This window comes from Canis lupus, chromosome 6, assembly GCF_048164855.1.
Source record: "Canis lupus baileyi chromosome 6, mCanLup2.hap1, whole genome shotgun sequence".
Taxonomy (NCBI): Eukaryota; Metazoa; Chordata; class Mammalia; order Carnivora; family Canidae; genus Canis; species Canis lupus.
Genome location: NC_132843.1, coordinates 38,611,582 through 38,630,947, shown reverse-complemented (window position 1 = coordinate 38,630,947; position 19,366 = coordinate 38,611,582). Strand labels below are relative to the sequence as shown.

The 19,366-nt window shown below is 51.9% G+C and overlaps 1 protein-coding gene across 1 annotated transcript; it reads left to right on the top strand.

The window, feature by feature from the left end:
• Positions 1-209: 209 nt before the first annotated feature.
• On the top strand, positions 210-17,023 carry SHE (Src homology 2 domain containing E). Its single transcript, XM_072831527.1, has 8 exons — positions 210-251; positions 347-552; positions 715-1,705; positions 4,137-4,263; positions 11,828-12,112; positions 13,148-13,304; positions 13,744-13,863; positions 15,149-17,023. Exons 1-8 carry the CDS (start codon positions 210-212, stop codon positions 15,333-15,335), a joined length of 2,115 nt encoding a protein of 704 aa, XP_072687628.1. The 3' UTR covers positions 15,336-17,023.
• The last annotated feature ends 2,343 nt before the right edge of the window (positions 17,024-19,366 follow it).

The following is a 19,366-nucleotide window of genomic DNA, read 5'->3' as shown; positions in this document are numbered from 1 at the left end:
ACTACCTTTGTACACTTAAAACAGGTGAATTTTATGATGTGTAAATCATATCTCAATAAAGCCTTTTAAAGAAAAACTCAAGATACAGTTCCAAGAATGGCTGGTGTCAGCAAGCACCTCTTCTGCCACCCATCTCGGAGAGCATCTCGGACACAGATGAAGCTGATGGGGGGCCTGGGTCAATCAGTCCCCGTGGCTCATGGCTCGTTATGCAAGGATTTGGGACGCAGTACGGGAGCCTCCGCAGCGCGGTCAGATTTTTTCAGCTAAAAAGTCTTTAATGGCTTCGCAACGGGAAGGGTTGGCCTCTTCCAAGGTAAAGCGCCCCCCCCCCCCGGTCCTGCAGACGTTGAGTCTCCGCTGTCCACTCCCGCCCACCACCCCCACCAAAAGTCTCGCAGACGCACCTGGCGAGAGCAAGCCACTGCCCGGGGATAACCGCGCGCCCTGCCCCCCGGAGTGGAAATGGGGGTGCGGCCTCCCAGGGGCCTCCAGCGCCCGGGTCCCGCCGCCCCTCGCCACGCAGCCTGGGGCCCGGAACCCCCGCGCCGGGTGTGCCCCGCGGCCGGGCTAGTCCACCTGCCGCCTCCGCGCCCCGGCTGCGCGCTCTGCCTCCTCGCGGCCTGCGGGCGGCGCCAGAAGGGAGGGGGATCGTCCCGGACGCCGGGGACCCTCCGTACCGCCCCCCCCCGCCCCCGCCCCCACCCCCACCAGACCGGCTGCGGCTCGCGCAGTGAGCGGACGCGGCGGCGCGCCAGGCTCGTGGCTGAGCGCGGGGGCCGCTCGGCGAGGGCGCGGGGGCTGCGGACCCGCAGGGGCCCCGGGCCGGCACGTGCAGCCGCGGCTCGTCTCCGCCCCCCCCCCCCCCGCCGCGCCCCGGCCGGAGGCGCCGACCCCGGCGGATCTGGGCGGGAGGCGCCAGCCGCCGAGGGAGGGGCCCGCCGAGGGTGGGCGGCCCGCCGTCGGTCCCCGTCCGTCGCGGCGCCGATCGTGTGTCCCCGGCGAGGGTGGGCAGGGCTGTCCCGCTCGGGGGGCCAGGGAGGGTGGCAAGAGCCCGGACGCCCCGCGGCCCGCCGCCCCGCAGAGCCCGGCCCCGGGCCCCACCCCGCCGGGCTGCGCGCCGGCCGGCGGGGGACGCGGAACAGCCCCGGGGAATGAGGCGGCCTCGGCCCCTGGCGCCCCTCCGCGTGTGCGCCGCGCCCCTCGCCCGCCTGCCCCGCGGGCCCCCCCCATGGCGGCCCGGTGGTTCAAAGAGTTCCCGCTGAACCTGAAGACGGCGTCCGAGCGCGCCCGGCCCGGTGGCGGCGGAGGCCGACTGCGCAAGAACTCGGAGGCGGGCGGCGCCGGGCCGGCCCCGGGCAAGGGCCGTAAGAACTCGGCGGCCGAGCTGGGGAGCGGCAGGGCGGGCGTCGGCGCCCCCAGGGACAGCCGGCCGCCCCGGGAGAGCCTGCAGGGCCTGATCCAGGCCGCCGCGGGCAAGGGCCGCAAGAACTCGCGGGCAGCGGACGACGAGCAGCACCGGGGCGTGGCCAGGAGCGCGGGCTGCAGCTCCTACATCGGCAGGCTCGTCAAGGTGGACGCTCAGGAGAAGAGCGGCAAGAGCAGCGCCAGCAGCACCAGCAGCTGCTCCTCGTCCGCGTCCTCGTCTCCGGCCTCCCTGGGCCCCGAGCTGGACAAGGGCAAGATTGGAAGGCAGCCAGAAACGGTGAGAACGCAGCCCCCGGGGGCCGCCTGTGCCCCCCCGCGTTGCCCCCCTGTGCCCGCCGTGGACACCCCCCTTCCCCGTACCCTCCGCCATACCCCGCCGAAGCGGACAGCGGGAGCGACCCCAGAGCACCTACTGAGCCCCGTGCTTCTCTGTACCCCGAGAAGGTAACTGTGTGCTTCCCTGCAACATCTGGTGACAAGGGACCATTGCACTGGTTCCATTCTTTTTTATCTTGAAAAATCCTCGTTCTAAGGATGAGGGACTCTCCGGAAACGTACTATCCATTTAATTTTGTTAGCCGTTTAGAAGAGTAATTGAGACATCCTTGTTTTGTTAAATTTGACCCCCTGATAAATGTGGTTTATTTTAATTTCGAGATCCAGGGGACTGCGGAGCCAGATCTGTGTATACATTCATGCTTCTTGAGCAGGAGTCTATGGACTTGAGAGCTTCTGGGAAGGGTTGACCGCACCCACCCAGCCCCTCCTCTGCTACCATGGAAGGCTGGTGCCGCTTCCCAGCGCTGGCTTCTCGGGCTGTGCCAGCAGCTTTGATTCCTCCCCTGCCTATTTTGCAGCAGCACAAGGAGAAGCCACCCAGGGCTTCGTGGGCTGCAGAGGGTACAGAGTGGGACCAGGAAATGCCCCTAAGGAAATCACACAGCAGAAGAGAAGGTGTTTCCTGCTTCTTACGCCCCAGAGGTTTTCTGGTTGCTGTCCAGTGCGAGGCTCTTAAGGAGCATGACCCTGTAAGGAGACCCACTCCATCTAAGATTTTTTTTTTTGAGTAAGGGAGAAATTATGAGCAGGGTGGAGGGGTGGAGGTAGAGAGAGAGAGAGAGAGAGAGAAGCAGACTCCCCGCTGAGCAGGGAGCCCATTGTGGGGTTCCACCCCAGGACCCCGGGATCATCACCTGAGCCGAAGGCAGATGTTTCACTGACTGAGCCCCCCAGGCGCCCCCAGAAATCAGGAGGAGCTTCCAGACCCCAGCCCAGGCTGTCACTTCCTGTCATAGGAACCTTAGCTTTCTCTTGCCTGGGCTGGAACACACAGCATGCCCTGCAGGCACATGCCATGTGTGTCTACACTGGGCACTTCATACCCCCACTTCTTCTTTACACAGATATTTACAGGGTGCCTGTGCTGTGCTGGGCACCAGGGTGGGGGAGAGGTAGAAAGATGACCAAGGACCCAGCTCACCCACATATTAGCCACCGGTCTCCCTGACTGTTGGACTCCATCTAAGCAGATCTAAGCACCGTGCAGCCATGGGCGAGAGCTGCACTCCACAGCCCTCTGTTCCTGGGAATGCAGGACGCATGTGGAGGAGTGAGGGCTGCTCAGGTGCTCTGCAGTGGCTGCTGGGCATCCCTCCTGGGTGTCCGCCATTTCGTAGGCCATCCCCTTCCAGGCAGGTTGGCCCCTCTCCTCATTTCTCCCTGTTCCTCTGAATTTCTCCAGCTAGCTCCAGTGATGCTTCTCGGTGTGTCCACGAACTGTCTGGCAAGTGTGATCGGACGTTGAAGGAGGACCTGCAGCTTCCTCCCTTCATTTTGATTCACCTTCTCTTGCCCTTCTGTTCTGATTTCTGTCCTTCTCTTTGGCTGCAATAAGTTGTTTCTACCCTCCCAGCTGTTTGCAGTGGAGCCACATGGATAACAGGTCAAGGGCTGTGCTGTTTGTTTCCCATATAATTCCCACAAAACTCCTCCTCCCTCAGAAGAGCCTATGAAGCTCAGGCTCCCTAGCCTGGACTGTCACCCACACTGAACACACCACATTCTAGGTACATTTTCTGTGTTTGGAAGGTTAGAGGCTCTCTGCCGCAAATGCTAACCAAAACTCTGTGAGGATCTGTCTGCCCATGAGTTATTGAACTGAGGACTCCCCTGGTTCTCCTCAGGTCTGACTAGTTCTTAGACTTCTTATGAAGCTTTCTGTTTGGAGGTGTTACAGGCAAGAAACGGGCTCTCGCCAGGCTGGTAGACTCTCAGTAGTCACTGGATGACCGGCTGACCTGCATCTAGATTGCTCACCAGGTTGGCATTAAAAAGACCAAAATTATGGGGAAGCTGGTAGACTAAGTTCATTTTGTTCTGCTCTACGGTGACAGCGTCCTCCACTCCCACCCCCCACCCCCCCACCCTGCCGCCAGCAAACACATTACTGTTTGGGAGAGAGCTGGATAGAGAGATGCTGGGGCACAAGCAAGAGCTTGGGTGAATGGTGGCCAGTCAGTTATACCACCAGAATCAGTCAGATGTTTGCCCACTTGATAATGTGGATAGTTACATGATCCAGTGCAAATGCCATTTACAGCTGGCTGGAAACCTTGACTCAAGTCTGCAGACCCGTAGTCACCATCTTGATACCAGCAGCCATTCTGGTGCTTGATAACCCGGCAGCTCTCCTCTCTGGTTCTCTTAAGGTCATCATTTTAGAAGACTATGCTGACCCTTATGATGCCAAAAGGACGAAGGGTCAAAGGGACGCAGAGAGAGCAGGAGAGAATGATGGCTACATGGAGCCCTATGACGCACAGCAAATGATAACAGGTTTGTAACTGGGAACATGGGTGGACCCAAGTCTCACACGCTGGCAGTGACAGCTGCTGACCTGCGTATTTGGGGAAGAGGGATAACAGGGCTGAACCAGACCTTGTCAACTGGAAGTAAGAGAAGTCGGACCCAGAAGTAAGGTCAAAATATCTAGTTAACTTCCTTTATGGTTTTATATCCTTTGGTGTCAGAATTTGCAGGATCTTTAAAGTTTTTCTGATTCTGTACAAAATGATACTTGTGAGTTTGCTTAGAACGTGACGTTCAGTGTTGAGATTGTTTATATGCATTTCTTGGCCACTTTGAAAGCTTTGACATTCGTCATGGAAGTTGAGACTCTCGAAATGCCGAGGAACTAATACACACTTAGAGGATTTCATGTTGTTGGAAGGTACGCACATGACCCCGCGTTAGCAGTGGAAGATTGATTTCTCAAGAAGCTCTACAACACTGGAGCAAAAAAATTAAATACTAATCAATGTGAGCTGAGCCATGCAACGCAAACCTTCTAAAATCAAACTCAACTGATCCTGTAGCTTTTCAGGTCGGAACATTCTCACTTGAGCAGAGCAATTACCCTGTCATTTTTTTTTTTAATTTTATTTATTTATTCATGGGAGACACACACACAGAGGGAGGCAGAGACATGGGCAGAGGGAGAAGCAGGCTCCATGCAAGGAACCTGATGTGGGACTCGATCTCGGGTCTCCAGGATCACACCTTGGGCTGCAGGCGGCGCTAAACTGCTGCGCCACCGGGGCTGCCCTCACTCTGTCATTTTTAGTGTTAGACCTTTCCCTTTTATTCATAATTCTCTTTAAGGTCATGTATATGATACTTAAAAATAACATGAACTAAGTTATTTAGATATGTTTGTGGAATTTAAATAGTTTATTCACCCAGTTTTTTCTTAAATGGTCTTCAATCCATAGTGACAAATGTTTTTCTGAGAGCTGAGCCATTGCTCCCTTCTCTGAGTGTTTCGTGCCTGGAGAAGGACTCGGCCACATGCTCAAGACTCTGTCCCCCCCATTTAGAGACAGATTGAAAAGCTGTCAGGGCACAGGCTTCACAGGCATGGTCCAAGGCGGTGAGTACAGAGAAGTCAGCATCCTGGAAGGGTCAGGGCAGGCTTCAGAATGAAAATGAGCCACAGCAGGAAAGGGGCGCCGCGTCCTGCTTCCCTGCTCACAGAGATAAGACTGTGCTCTGGGAGGGTGTACCCTGGCCAGTCTGTGACCCTGAAGGTCACTGGACTGTGACCTCTAATGAAATCTGTAAATGAAAGGAAGTGAAAATGAACTTAGTCAGAATTTTAAAAAATATCAGCGGCTTTGAAAGAAATAGGGGAAAAGATTTAGTTTTACATGAAATTAAGGGAAAAAATACTCTATAAAAGAAAAGAAGACTTAATTTTGATTTATTTTTCTTTTGTCCTTTAGTTTTTATTCTTCTCTCTTTTACCAGAATAAGTAGTTTATCTACACTGTCCCAGCTGTTTATTTCTGGGGCCACACTGATAATAGGGGGAAATGCCCTGCTTTTTTCCCCCCTATATAATCCCCATAAGACTTGGTGCTTATGGACTCCAGGAGACTCCCCTTGGTACAAAATCAGAGACTCTGACTTGCCTGTGCTCATAGATTTTTTAAGAAATAGCAGAAATCAGAACCCAGATCTCCCCACTCCCGATCGAGTGGTCTGCCTCCTATACCATGTCGTCTCTGCCCATGTTGGAAATGGTGTAAGCAAACGCACTTCATGCTTTCCACGTGAGTAAGGCATCTTTCCACTCAGACTCACGAAGACGGTTGTACTGAAAAGTCAGAATCGTCCAACATGAAGTAATGATAATAATAGTGGTTAATATTTGAGCATTTATTAAGTGCCAGGCTCTGTTTACAATTTTTTAAAAAGGTTTCGTTTATTTATTCATGAAAGACACAGAGAGAGAGGGCGGCAGAGACACAGGCAGAGGGAGAAGCAGGCTCCATGCACGGAGCCCGACGCGGGACTCAATTCCGGGTCTCCAGGATCACGCTCTAGGCCAAAGGCAGGCACTAAACCACTGAGCCACCCAGGTTTCCCCCTCTGTTTACAATTTCTGTGAATACATTTATTTAGGAATGTAAGAGTATCCAATTGGAGAATAAATTTATTAAACATCTAAACTACTAATTTTTTAAAAAATTGATAGCTTATTTTGTTTTAAGAAAATCCATGAATTTGTCTCCTTTAAAATCTATATCAAAGAGTCTGTCTCAGATCAGTAGAGAATACACCTCCTATTCTACCCACACACCCCACAGCTGGACAGAATAACAGGAAGTGAGTTTATCGGAAGCTGGAAATAAAAGATTTGCTGCTGGGGATTTTTTTTTGTTTTTGTTTTTGTTTTTAACCTACCTTTTCAGTTTGCTCCTTTATGCTTGGTTGTCATGTCCAATTTCAGAAATGTTTCTTATTTCTTGAAAACATTAGAGACATTTCTTTAATTTGGGCATTTTTCAGGACATGGACAGGCCCTAGAAAACACCAGCCCCTGTCCTGCCTTGCTGGCCCCCACGAGGTGAGGGTAGCACACCTGATTCAATGCTGTTCATAATATTATCTTACAACATCTAACAAATACTTGTTAGGTATTTATTTATCAGGTACCAGGCCCTGTGCTGGGCTCTGGGCATCCAGGAAACAAGACCCACGTGACCCAAGTCCTTGTGATCCGACCTTACAACCCAAGAGGCAAACAGACAAGGAAATATGTCCTGGAGAAGTGCGAGTGCCATGAAATACAGAGTGAGAATCACCGTCTGCATCAGGCAACAGACGAATAGACAGAAAAGGCATTTATTAACTTCCTGTGGTCCAGTAACTATGGGAGCCAGACTCCCTGGATCCCCCCACAAAACTTTGCTCTTAACTTTAAAAGCTAAAGGATCTATACATTTATGAATAAATCCTCTCTTAGATTTACCCAAAGGATTGTTCATAAAAAGATAGGATTATGAATATAAGGCAGTATTATTGTAAACCTCTCTGTTGTTCTGCTTACGTATATTTTAGCTAAATAATTAGCAGAAATATTCTATCTATTGAGTATGATGAGTTCTGGCTGCCAAATGAAAACTTTAGCACCGGAAGGGTCTTGAGCCATCTGCTGAGACCATATCGTTTGGTAGGAAAACTGCTTCCAAGCTGGCATCCTGTACGTTGGTGCCAGGCTTACCATCCAGCTGCCTAAATCCTACAGCTCTGTATGGTGGTGGTAGAAGTCGCCAGCCCGCAGTGAGGGTGCCGAAGTTCGGAACCATTCCACAATGTGTCCGCGTGGAGAGTGCAGACATTGGGTCATCCGTGTCTGCTTTTACTTGCCATACCCCGTCTCAGGTGATTTTAAGTTTTATTTTTGCCTACAAATGGTTTTTGTTGGCTTGTCCAAATAGTCAAATCTAAAGGATGACCTCAGTGTTGGGGTGTCCCTTTAAAAAATCCGTTTTGGAAAAAAAATAGACTTTTTGATTTATCTAATTTGTCTACTTCTTGTAAAACTTTGAATTTCAGAGCTCCTAGATTATATCTGCTTTTGTTCAGATCTTTAGATTTATTTGATAAGGAAATATTCAAATCATTTATTTTTTAGGGAGAGCTAGGGGAGGGGCAGAGGACAGAGACTCCCCTCTAAGCTTGGAACCCAAGTTGGGGCTCGATCTAATGACCCTGAAATGACCTGAACCAAGATCACAACCTGAGCCAAAATCAAGAGTTGGTCACTTAACCAACTGAGCCACCGAGGTACCCCTATTCATTTTAAATAAAAAATGAGAGTATTAATGAAAGATGTGACCAAGGGCACCTGGGTGGCTCAGTGGTTGAGTGTCTGCCTTCAGCTCAGGTTGTGATTGATCCAGGGTCCTGGGATCGAGTCCCACATCGGGCTCCCTACAGGGAGCCTGCTACTCCCTCTGCCTATGTCTCTGCCTCTCTCTGTGTGTCTCTCATGAATGAATAAATAAAATATTTTTTAAAAGATTTTCACTTGAAACAGCCCTTTTCTGATTCTGAGGGAAAAACAGCCTCTGAGTCTGTAAGTTTATCGTTTTGTAAGCATTGTGAGATGGGACGGGAAAGGTGCATTATAGAAATGTGATTAACATTCTGTGTGAACTCTGGGGTGGAAAGGCAGGGGCCCGGGGAGCTGGCTATAAACGGCTCCCCTGACCATGCACGGCCTCAGTTTATTCACCTGTGAAAATGGGCTCACACATTTCTCAGTGCATCACACAGATAGCTTCACGAAGATGCTGGTGTAACACACCTGGTGCACGCATGTCCAATGCATGGAGTCATTCCTTAGACACTCCAGAGAGAACTGCATTTTCCAAGAGAATTGCAGACAAGCGTAGAGGAATAGTAATTGCCAACTGCTGTCAGCTTTAGTAAGGGTCTTGCATGGGCCCAGGCCAGCCCAGCAGGTGGTGTTTATCTACGGCCACCACGGTGTGTTGTCGCCGAGGTAAATGGCCTCTATCATCGGAGCAGAGCCGGGGCGTAGCTTCCTCTGGCTGTTTCCTCCTCCTCAGCCCTGTTTCCTCTCAGAGCCAGCTCTCCACGTCAGGGGCTGCTCTCCCCCAGGAAGGTCGGAGCGCGGCTCCAGGATTGTTTCTGTTTCTATGGCGCCACAGGCTGAGGGCGGCCAGGTGCTGGGGTGGACGGGGGCCGGGGAAGGGAGGGTGTGCTCAGGCCCTGCTTTCCCCTAATTAAACATTGTTTTCAAGGTGATAATACCTCGCAAATTTTGTCCCACCCCAGGGCCATCCCAGGAAGGAGCATGGCCGGCCACACACTCCCCGGGGATTGGGCTCACAGGCCACCCCAAGGACGAGGAGGGCAGGGCCTCCCCTCCTGCACACACACACACGTGATGACAACCCAAGGTCCTAATTATTGACCATCGTTTCAACACAAACATTGAAATTTCCTGGTGATCAGGACTCTGGTCTTTTTTTTTTTTTAAGATTTTATTTATTCGTGAGAGACAGAGAGAGAGGGAGAGAGGCAGAGACAGGCAGGGGGAGAAGCAGGCTCCATGCAGGGAGCCCGATGTGGGACTTGATCCCGGGACTCCAGGATCAGGCCATGGGCTGAAGGCAGATGCTAAACCATTGAGTCACCCAGGGATCTGGACTCCGGTCTTAAGGTTGGAATCAAGTCTCTGTTTCTTTCAGCTGGGGCAGAGGTGAGGACCGTGGGAAAGGTGACCCCCGTGGCACCAGGCAGCCCAGACCAAGGACAGACTTGGGTTTTGATCAGAAACTTAAAATTTCTAAATTCACCCTTTGAATTATTTTGTGTTTTCTCTTTCCTCTTTCTTAGCTCTATAGAAACGTTCTTTAAAAAAAAAAAATTCCAGCCCTATCTTACTGGACCAGGAGCAGAGTGTTTTTCATTCTCTGTAACTTGGTCTAGAATAATGGAAAGGAGGCTTAGGATTGAAAGTCAAGAGGCAGGACAGAGAGGCAGCCCTGTGTCCTGCCCGGCTCTCGACAGGGCATCAGACAACTCCAGACACCACTTGGATGTGGGGGATTCAGACCTGGGGGAGCCCCTGTCCAATGACAGGATGGCCGTGGAGGGAAGGCCAGATGGGAGCTCTGGGGCCCAGGAAGGGTGCGGGTGCTTCTGGGGCTTCGCTTCCCAGGAGAATCCTGGGCCCTAGAGCTGCTGAATTGGGGTCCTGGTGACGGGCCGGGCCTCAGGGCGCTCTGGCAAGCTGTGGATGTGAGGTGTCAGGTTGGAGCTAGCTACATTCAGGGCCCCGTTCAGAATTAGAACCTAATCCTGAAGCCAGTGTCACCCTTTTGGATTTAGGGTCCTGGTTTTCCTACTTTACCTTGAATGTTTCATTTGTCATCCCCTCCTTGGGACGGAAGTCAGTAAGTCTACTCCCCAATGTCGCCAAGCCTGTTTCAAGTGACTGGCCCTTTCGTGCTCATCTGGCCTCTCCCTCTGTTTCTTTGCTGACACTTCTCCCTCCGCCCACCCGGACAACAGCAGCAACCTCCTCCTATGTAGAGGATAGGGAAGGAGTCCCCACACGGCCACAGACTTTGGAGACTCACTGCTGGGCCTGGGGGCTGTCCCAAGCCACCCGTACCTGGTCGGTAGACCGTTGAGAGCTCACAGGGCTGGAGCAGTGCCCCGAGTTGCTTGCACTTAGGAAGGTTCTAGACTGTATCCAGGTGGGCAGATTGGAGGCCTCGTGGTGGGCGGTTAGAAGAAATGCAGCACACTCTGGGGCCAGGCTCCAGCTCTAAGGCCTGTGGATCCCAAGCTGGCCAGTCCCACACACTGCTGGCTCCAGCCTGCTGAGGCAGCTTAGCCCCTGCTTGGTTTTTGGATCCTTTACTTCCAATGAAACACAGACATAATCCATGTGACCGTTTTTGTTTTTTTTTAATTTTTATTTATTTATGATAGTCACACAGAGAGAGAGAGAAAGAGGCAGAGACAGAGGGAGAAGCAGAGGGAGAAGCAGGCTCCATGCACCGGGAGCCCGACGTGGGACTCGATCCCGGGTCTCCAGGATCGCGCCCTGGGCCAAAGGCAGGCGCCAAACCACTGCACCACCCAGGGATCCCTCCATGTGACCTGTTACACAGCATAAGATGCATGGCATGTGGAGCATCCTGAACTGTTCATCCTTGCCTTTACAACTTGTGCATTTGGAGCGTGGCACGTCCACCCTTCTGCTCCCTGGCCCTATGTTCCCTCCTGGCCTCTGTCCTCTGAGCCCCTCTCTCGCTTCCCCTGGGGTCCCCGCCCTGTATCTCCACTCAGGCAGGTTCCTCCACTGGAAGTGACCTCCTCTGTCACAGTAAACCCACCTTCCATTTCTCTTCCACTTGGAGTCAGTCCAAGCACAGTGGCTTCTGGAGCCCAGCTTCCTGCTCTTGCATCCAGGCTCTGCCACATTTGGGTTTGGACGGTTACCCTAAACTCTGCACTTCAACTTTCTCTTCTGTAAAATTAGGGAAATAACGGTACCCGCTTTGTCGGGCAGTTGTGAAAATCGGTGCACCCAAGACGATGTTAGCTGTTTCTCTTCATCCTGCAGTGATCAGCCTGTCACGTATTATTTGTGAGTGTGTCTGGCTCCCAGTCTTTTGAAACCACCTAGAAGTCCAGAACTCCATCCAGCGTAGGTAAACCTCTGCCATCAGGGTATGTGGCCCAGTGCTGGGAACACGGCAGACAGCTCTTCTTACAATACTATGGTCTCAGCTTTCTAGGCCAGTGGCACCCCAGGGCCATGGGGCAGGTACCCTGTGGCCATGTCCCTTCCCACTCGCAGCTGGGGGCCCCAGAGGCACGTGTGTTCAGGTGCTTCCTGCTCATCGGGCCCGGCTGCGTACCTGGCTCAGGTGCCTGGAGGAAGGTGTTGGGCACACTGCGGAGTGAGCTCCGTGTTCTCTGCCACCTCTATCCAGACAGCGGGAGCTCGGTTCATTAGGGGCTTCCTAGGCCTTTTCCTGTGAAGGTTTTGTCTGTGGTGTGTTTTCAGAAATCCGACGCCGAGGTTCAAAGGACCCCCTGGTGAAGGCTCTCCAGCTGCTTGAGGGTGCCTGTGAGCTGGGCGAGAACAGCGCGAAAACGGAGACTTTGGCCAAGAGACGGAGCTCAAAGGAGCTCCTGGGGAAGCCTCCCCAGCTGTACGACACGCCCTACGAGCCAGCAGATGCAGCTCCTGACCGGAGGGCACGGCTGCCCGTGGAGGACGAGAGGCCAGCGGCCGAGTACGAACAGCCCTGGGAGTGGAAGAAGGAGCAGATTGCGCGGGCACTGTCAGGTGAGGGTCCCCCGCCCCGCACTCCCCTGGCCTTCCTCCCTGCGGCCCCTGCGCCTGCACATCCGAGGGCCTGAGATTGCACCTGTGCCTTTGGCGGCTGAAAACTCCCAGTCCGATGGCTGCCTGCTTGCCTGCCCCTAGGCTCTGAGGTTGGAGCAGCTCTTACCAGCTCCTCCGCGGTGCTCCCCCCCAGAGCCAACGACGTTCCTCCTTAGACGATGGCAATACCGGGTCAGCACATCACGGACCGACCGGTGCTTGGGGGCTGCCGAACTCGCTTGTTTTTCTGTCAATAATCGTCCTACGGGAATCTTTCTCTGAGAGCGAGTATGTAGAATGACGGCAGAGGGGGTTAATGAGCAGGGTCAGTAGAGGGAGGGATATTCTTCCTTTTGCTTCTCCCAGGGTGTAGCTTTTCTGCCTGGCTGAAACCTTAGGAACACAGACCCTCCTTTTCCTTGGATTTAAAAGAGGGATGCCCGTTCCATCCCCCGATAGAGCAGGCTGCTATGGCTGGAGCGTAGAGGGGCAGGATGCCTGACCGCCAGCACCTGAGGCCATCGGCTTGAGTCCCGTGGCCTGTGGCCCCATGGGCACTGGCTCTCCCGCAGACGCCAGCCCCTGCGGCTCCAGACTGTCTGTGTTCTGTCCGGCCCAGGTGCCAGAGTGGCTATCATCCCATAGTTTTTGCTTCCAAGTGCAGTTCTCTGTTTTAATGATTTCATAGTAAAAACTGCTTCTTTGGTTTCATAGAATGAGATGCTCTTTTTTTCTTCTAAATATATTGAAGTAGAAGTTTTTAGAAGTACATGCCCATGTGTCCTGGCACCCCCACCCCACGCATCTCCCCACATGGGAGATGGGCATGTCCCAGGAAGGTGGCCATGGAGGACATCTGCGGTCAGGGTATCTGCAGGGCACTCCTGCTGTTATGATGGGGCTTCCTTCCTAAGCTGAGCCAGGCAAGGGGGTGTTTTCTCCAATGTGCACACGGGCCGCCCTGGGGGCTCTGAGGTGAACAAGCCCTCTTTCCAGTCCAGTTTGAAGGCTCTGACCGACCTTCCGTCAAGGAGGACACAGTGAAGCAGCACCAGCGGCAGAAAAGCTGGACGCAGAAGATCCTGAAGCCAGCTGCCTCAGACCACAGCGAGGGCGAGAGGGTGGACCCAGCCCTGCCACTGGGGAAGCAGCCGTGAGTGTCCTCCTCGCGCACGCCCCACATGAGGGCTGGGGCCTGCCCTCGAGGTGGGGGAACCTCGCCCATGTCACAGGATTATTTTCGTTCATGAGTTCAAGTCTGGGTGGGGCTAATATTATTAGTGAAAACCAGTCTCCAAAGCCCATTTTGTGCAGAATAGAAAGTGCACTGCATCCTAAGAGCCCGGCTTTAAATTTCATTTTCTGGTACAGGCTGAACACTTAAATGACACCAGCTCTATTAAGTCCCTTTCACAGGATCGATAGGTTTTGTGCCCAGGATCACCCACACCCGTACCTTGTCCTGTCTGAACATGAAGCAGGGTCCAGATCAGGCTATTGAGCTTCCCCCAGAACTGCATTAGAAACAGTCCTCTGTGGAGCGGGGCCCTGTCAGGGTCTGTATTTTGACAATGGTGCCTCCCCCTTTACAGTTGGTATCATGGTGCCATCACCCGTGCAGAGGCCGAGAGTCGACTCCAGCCCTGCAAAGAAGCTGGTTATCTGGTTCGAAACAGCGAGTCGGGGAACAGCAAGTACTCCATTGCACTGAAGTGAGTGCGGGAGCTGCGTGGGGCTTCACAGAAGGGGCAGGGAAGGGGGCGGTTGGGGTGAGGAGCATAACGAGTGGCCTTTCATCTCAGGCACAGGACCTGTCAGAAAAGACCAATGTGATGGGGGTTCTCAGGGTGCATATTGCCAGGAGACGCAGCGCCCTTGCTGGAACTGTGGGATGGGATGTGAGAGGCTCAGGTTGGCGAGCCCGTTGGGAGGGAGGTAGATGCCCCATAGTCTCCTGTGATAATGTGGGCCTCTCTTGTCCCTGTTTGTGCTGAACGTTCCCTGACCCATGAGGTCCAGCAGAGATAATCCTGACAAAAAGAGAGTTTCCAACAAGACAGATTGGTGGTTCTCTTATTCTCTAGCATCTGTAACTTTCAGATCCTTGATGTCAAAATGCCATGTGCAGTTTTGATACCAGTTTCTTGTGGGGAAGGAGGAAACGCTGACTTGCTGTTACTTCCCTGTTTAATTGAACCAGAACGTTCATTCTTGCACGAGGGGCCTGGTGGAGCTTGTATTATGGAAATTCTCGCTGCCCTGTGGGCTCAGCGGTGCTGTGTTGGAGGATCATTGTCAAAGCCCTACCAGAGTTTCCTTCCTGAGGAAGCTAAGCCCCTGCAGCTGAAACAATCAGACAGGCTGGGGGTGTTTGAGCAACGTGGCTTGCAGAGCAGGGCCAGCCAGCAGATACACAATACCAGGAATAGCTCTGCCGTGTTCCTGAAACAGGGCTTGTGGGGTAGATCTTGGGCCTTAATATACAACTAGAACAGCCTTCCAATGTGGGGGTGGGAGGGGAGGGAGGAGGAAACTGGGTTGGTTTTGTTGTTGTTGTTGTTGTTGTTGTTGTTATTATTACTATATTATCTGGGGGAGGGAAGAGGGCAGTAAACCTTATGTGTCCTTGTCCCATGACCAAGAAGGTTTTTTTTTTTTTTTTTTTTTTAAATAAGGTGGGTTTAAACCTCACATTTGTAATCTGGCAATTCAGAAGACAGGGGAACTGGGCTTTGGTTTTCTTCGTCTTTTTTGGTCCAGTCCCTGATGCCTTGTGTGTATGAAGGACAAACAACGCAAGATGCCCCACCATAGCCAAGGACTTCAAGGCCCTCTGTGATCCCCCTAGACTGCACAGTGTGTTTCTGTTGGCATCTGTGACCGTTCCAGGGACAGGACGGGCAAGACTGCCTGTGACTGTGGCCAACACGGTTGTCAGTGGGGTGGGACCCCTGGCCACCTCATTCACAGCTCCTCCTTGGTTTTGTTTTGGTCTAGGACTAGTCAAGGGTGTGTCCACATCATAGTGGCCCAGACCAAGGACAACAAGTACACACTGAACCAGACGAGCGCAGTCTTCGACAGCATCCCTGAGGTTGTACACTACTATTCCAATGAGAAGCTGCCTTTCAAGGGGGCAGAACACATGAGCTTACTCCACCCTGTGCACAGCAAGCTTCACTAGAGAGCCCGCCAGCAACGGCCCTGGCTGGTCACCCCCACCCCCCTGAGAAGGGTGTCAGCACCCAGCCAGCAGCAGGGGATGAGACTACGCCACAGTCGTCGGTGGGAAGTGGGTGTCTCCATCCAGAAGTCAAAATCTTTGGCCTTACATCCATTCTGTGACACTTGGTTACTGACCAAGTGGCTTTTCTGCAATAAGAAGTCATAATTTACCAGGTGCCTCCTCTCTCTGGAGTAGGCAGGTGGAGGGTGAGTCCGGGAATATTAAGGTTTTCCAAAAATGTACTTGTTTTTACCTGAACACCTGGTCTCTAAACAAACCAACACAAATGCAATTGGCTTTTATGTAAGGCAATAAAAAATGGTCATGTGGACCAGAAGAGCATGTATCACGGATCCGTCCTGGGGAAAAAGGATGAATAGTGGAAAACAAGTGCACAGTGGACGACTTGGAGAAAATGTCCTGCTTCAGCTCTGGAGTCCATGGAAATTCAACTCTCAAGAGATTATTCTGTTGCTCAGCCTTCTAAGAAAGTTTATGTTTCCTCCATCTCTGTGGACTTTTTCACCATTATCATCAATATAAACATAAGTAGGAAGGAAGATGCCCCTGATTGAAGAATCCGCAATATAGATTAAGCATTGGTAGCATTATAATTCTGAATTATAGAATAAAATAATGATTTAATTCTTGATTTTTTAAAAATCTGAAAATTTGCACAGCTCAACTTATTGCATAATTATACAGAGCTTCTAAATCTTTCATTTCACCTTCGGACATTTCAGTTGTTAGGGTATGGTTTTTAATTTTGGTCCCCCCATTAGATTTACCTTGTATTTCAGAGTAAATTTTAAATATACGTACCTCTGTCCTAAGGATCTGAGTGCCTGAACTGGGTCTATAACACCTGCAGCTGCTCTTTGCAGAATGACCAGTTCACATTGTATACAAATGGTTTTGAAGACTGAGGTTCCTCTACTACTCCTTAAGATATTAAATTAATACTCATAGTATTATCATCCTTATGGATATTGCCAGTTTACTTACTGTGAAAATAAAAATAAACCATGAGACTGGCATTCTGTGAGGAGGCCCCAGCAAGTGGCCAAGAATGACAGCTGAGCAGGTGCTTCTGTCTCTGGCTTTGCTGTGTGGCTTTCAGAACTGATCCAGATGCAAGTGCGCTGCCATTCATGAAAAGTTCACTTTTGTAGCTTCTTTTAAATACATGAAAAAGGTTGATTTGGTTCATTTTTAGGAAAGTATATCTTTCTAGTTCTTAGTTATCATTTTATTATTATGGTTAGTAAATACCTGCTTCTTTATTCAATTAAGGTTGTAGCCAAACAGTTGTGTGATCTTTGATTTAAAAAATTTGAGAGGAACTTTTTCTTAACTGAATCTCAATGATTTTATTAATAGGGTGTCTGTTTTTTAAATACTGATAGAATTTTTTAAATGTGTATTAGTTCATGTGTGACATCTTTAGTCCAGATTTCTAAAAATTTTTAGCATCTATTAGTTCCAATTCCATTCAACAAATATTTATTATCTTCCATATACAAATAATTCATTTATTAAACTTATTTTTAGTTCGACATTTTAGAAGTGAAAGCTTATTTTTTAAACTTATTCTACAAAATATAGCAGTTATCCTAATTTTAATAAATGCTAAAAAGCCTTGTCAAGTTTTCCGTGTGCACTCGATGTTTGTTGGCCCATTCCCAGCAATGGTGACGAATGTATAACAAAACACCATCTTGAAAGCAAACCTGATGCATTAGGTATTTATTAAACTTCTATTGTATGCTCAGTATTGTGCTTTCTCCACACTGGTTCCCTGGACAGTTATATCATTTTATTTGTGTCATTGAAAGTAAAGATGTGGAGTTTGTATGTGGTCCGGGTCCTACACAGCAACGCAGGGGCTGGAAGAAGAAACGTACATTAGAGCTGAGCTGCCATGTTCTTCCTGGGGTTCTGAGCCTCTTGACAGAAGCAGGGGCTTAACTGTGGCTGTGGCAGCGCAGGCGCCCTGTGCTCAGAAGACAGGCCGGGCAGGTGTCCCTTGCAGGCGTCCCTGATGGCTTCCTCTGGAGGCCTCCTGGACCAGCTGATCTGAACCGCAGACACCTTTCCTCTTGGAGCCCCTGGTGCTTGGGCTTTTTGTCGTTTTGTATCCATACACATATTGTGTCTCCATTCTTTTGAGTTACCTCTATCTCTCAGAATCTTTTCTGATTCTTTCCGGAGAAAATTCTGTTCTCTAGCAGATTGGAGTTCGCCTGCCTTAAATGTGGCACCGGGAGCTCCCTGCGCCTGTGCACCTTCTCCATCACACCCCTTTGTAAACCACACTCTGCGCAGACTTCCTCGATGAATTTATTTAGTTGCTTCATTTCAGGCCATAAGACATTTCTGTTCATTTTGCTGCCATAGCGGTTTCTATCAGGATGAATTTCAACCAGAGGAGTTGTCTATTTAAATAAGTAGGAATAAAATAGTGGAGTGCATTACGATATGTACAAAAAGGAAAATATTGAGGGGCGCCTGGGGAGTGCAGTTGGTCGTGTGTCCAACTTTTGATTTTGGCTACGATCATGATCTCAGGGTGGTGGGATCAGCCCCATGTCAGGCTCCCCACTCCCCAAGAAGTCTGCTGGAGATTTCTTCTCCCTCTGCCCCTCCCCCATATTCGTGCCCCCCCTCTCTCTAAAATAAATCTTTTTTTCAAAAAAGGAAAATACCAATATGCCTACTCTCTTTTGGGGAGAGAAATGTCCTTTTAAGTTATCCAGAGTACTTTCTCAAGCATTTATGAAAAGAGCCTTTATTCTCTGCTGAATCCTTACCTATCTATTGGCCTCTGCCATAGGATGGGGAGGTGGGCTGACGATTTTGAGATACGTGGGAAAATAGTCCTGATTTATTAAGTGGATTATTCAACTTCTATTACTCTGTTAATGGCCATTGTGAGTAACTGTTAATACTGGATTGAGCAGATCCAAGCATCTAGGATATTCTACACTAGGGTGGCCTTCCCGTTCTATGAAAATATTGTTTTTCCATCAGTCTAGAGGGAACGCGAAGATATCTGCATCTCACTTCCCCTCTCATCCTTTCAGTAGTCGCCGAATTTCTGTGACCCTTTGTCACTCAGGAGCGCTCTCCCACTTGCCACAAGCGTCACTACTCGGACCTCGCGGTCTCTTTGGAAACATCCTCTTTATTCTAGCCTCCGCTTTTTGTGCCCCAGGAACTTGTACTTGGAGACTCCCGGCCTGGAGCAGCCTCACTTCCTCCAGCGATTCCTGACCCCACAGGAGCGAAGAGACGGCGCGTTACTGCCACCTGCCGGAAGCTCGGCAAATGGCCTCAGGCCGGGCTTGGGGGAGGGCGCTCTGAAGTGTCTGCAGCGGCTGAGACCGGACGGGGCGGGAGGACGCGGGCGCGGATGGGGCCGGGGCCGGGGACGAGGACGGGGCGGACGGGCGCAGACGGGCGCAGACGGGAACGGGGCACGGGGACGGGGAGAGCGCGCGGGCGCAGGCGGGGACGGGGACGGGGACGGGGAGAGCGCGCGGGCGCAGGCGGGGACGGGGCGGGCGTAGACGCGGACGGGGGACCGGGCGGGCGCAGGCGAGGACGGGACGGGGATGGGGTGGGCGTAGGCGGGGACGGGGACGGGGAGAGCGCGCGGGCGCAGGCGGGGACGGGGGACGGGGCAGGCGCAGGCGGGGATGGGGATAGGGAGAGCGCGCGGGCGCTGACGGGGACTGGGGCCGGGGCGGGCGCAGGCGAGGACGCGGACGGGGGACGGGGCGGGCGCAGGCGGGGCCGGGGGACCCGGAGGGCGCAGGCGGGACACGAGGCGCAGCCGTTGCCATCCCGAAGCCCGGCTTCCCGTGCGGAAGGCAGGCGGCTGTGCGGCGCGGGTGCGGCTGAGAGCCCTGCGCCCTTGGGCCGCGGGTCTCGTCGTCGGCCAGTGAACAGCTGGCAACAGGCCCTGGAGATGGGCTTTGCATTCGGTC

Coding starts and splice junctions, on each gene's coding strand:
- SHE (XM_072831527.1), top strand. CDS start 210: ATGCAAGGATTTGGGACGCAGTACGGGAGCCTCCGCAGCGCG. Junction 1,706..4,136: donor TTGGAAGGCAGCCAGAAACG/GTGAGAACGCAG, acceptor GGTTCTCTTAAG/GTCATCATTTTAGAAGACTA. Junction 13,864..15,148: donor AAGTACTCCATTGCACTGAA/GTGAGTGCGGGA, acceptor GTTTTGGTCTAG/GACTAGTCAAGGGTGTGTCC.